Here is a 1,911-nt window from a genome sequence, read left to right on the forward strand (position 1 = left end):
CTGGAGATAGGTGTCATGATGATATTGAAAATATTACCGTTGTAGCATGAAATAGCTCCACTAAATTCAACAGCCTAGCACCGCCAACTATGTTGTGATTGAGTTAAGAACTTATATACTTGTGCTTTATGAACTATGAGGTATGAATCCTGAGGGTAACGGCAAGTGGTAAGTGCCGATAGAAATGACCGCAACCTTTGCTCCATTGCTGACACGAACGTCCAACTTGCATCTTGCAAACCTTCTAGTCTTTCTTAGTGTCTGCAACGATTTGCAAGTGTGAATCATCGATCCTGTATTAAGTACCCAAGATTCACTAGAAGATGTAGCAATATTAATTTCTATAACAATTATACCTGAAGTAGAAGTCTCACTTCCCTTCTTCTTCTTCAGATCCTCCAAGTACTTCTTGTAGTTTCTAGACCAATGTCCCTTGAGATGACAGTGGAAGCATTCATCATCAAGAGAAGGACTAGACTTGGCCTTTAGCTTTGGCTTAGAGCTTGGGGGCTCATTGGGAACGACCTTTCCCTTCCCTTTGCCTATGGGAGGCATCTAACGCTTCCTCTTTTTGTTCTCCTTTTGTACCATCATCACATGAGTGGGTTTTGTTTAATGCTTTTCTCTGCTGTCTTCAGCATGCCATGTAGCTCAACCAACGTTTTTCTCCATGCCATTCATCTGAAAGTTCATAATGAATGGCTCGTAGCTCGTTGGGAGTGATTGGAGAATGACGTCAATAGCTAGATCATCCTTGAGTTCAAAACAAGTTTCTCCAAAGTCTCAATGTAACCAATCATCTTGATCACATGAGGACTCAATGGGCTACCTTCATCTAGCTTGCACGCAAACAAGGACTTTGAGATATTGTACTTCTCAGTCTTGGCTTGGTTCTCAAACATTCTACGTAGTTCCTCAATCATAGTGTGAGCATCCACAAGCTCATACTGCTTCTGCAGATTAGGGGACATGGTGGCAAGCAAGAGATAGCTTACGTTGAGTGCAGCATCAAGGTGCTTCTGATAAGCTCTGTGAGCTACAACATTCGCATCAGTAGGGGGATCATCAGGGTATGGTGGCTCAAGAACATAATCAATTTCCTCTTTCCTGAGAACAATTCTCAGGTTGCGGTACCAATCAATAAAGTTAGCTCCATTGAGCTTTTTCTTATCAAGCACAGATTGCAAATTGAAATCGGAATTGTTACTAGTAGACATGATCTACAGCATAAGATAAATATTCAAAGTTTGAGCACTAAGTTATGCACCAATCTTCTATTAACCAATTTAATAAAAGACAGTTTCACTATATCAACATCGCCTTCCCTCTAACAACATATAGTGGTCCAAGATCCATATTCACCAAAATCCAAGTGAGCTTTGGCTTCACTTCTAGAAAACTTAGTGATATAGCTAAACAACAATTTGTTAATCATACTTGATATGACTCTTGTTTGTTGGGAGGCATCCAATGGCCCGACTCGCAACTCCATGCCATAAAGTCCAAAACCATTTTGATAGTTTTGCTGACCAAACCAACACTATACTTGTGAATGTCCGACATCCACCTTATTCATAATGATAGCTAATGGTATTTTACTTTGGTAAACCTACCACACAATGATCAAAATTTATAGGTGCAGCTATTGGTAAAAGGCATCAAAACTCAACTTTCATGAGGGAAGCTATTCTACCATGACGAAAACATCCACCACCAGTAAAAGCATGAAAATAATAGTAATATAGGAAAGTAAACATCACAAGCATAGAATCATATCATATTGTGAATAGTATGGCCTTTGGAATCAGAGTGGTCTCCATCGCCATGGTTCCACTGTGATCTCCATCGCCAACCTTCTTGTCTTGTGGTGATCACCATCGCCACCATGCTTAAAAAGGCCTCCATGAACAT

The 1,911-nt window shown here is 40.2% G+C and overlaps 1 protein-coding gene across 1 annotated transcript; it reads right to left on the minus strand.

Annotated features, from left to right (window-relative positions):
- Positions 1-743: 743 nt before the first annotated feature.
- On the minus strand, positions 744-1,217 carry LOC117834407 (uncharacterized). Its single transcript, XM_034713997.1, has one exon. It carries the CDS (start codon positions 1,215-1,217, stop codon positions 744-746), a length of 474 nt encoding a protein of 157 aa, XP_034569888.1.
- Between the last annotated feature and the right edge of the window lie 694 nt (positions 1,218-1,911).

This window comes from Setaria viridis, chromosome 8 (assembly GCF_005286985.2).
Source record: "Setaria viridis chromosome 8, Setaria_viridis_v4.0, whole genome shotgun sequence".
Lineage (NCBI taxonomy): Eukaryota > Viridiplantae > Streptophyta > Magnoliopsida > Poales > Poaceae > Setaria > Setaria viridis.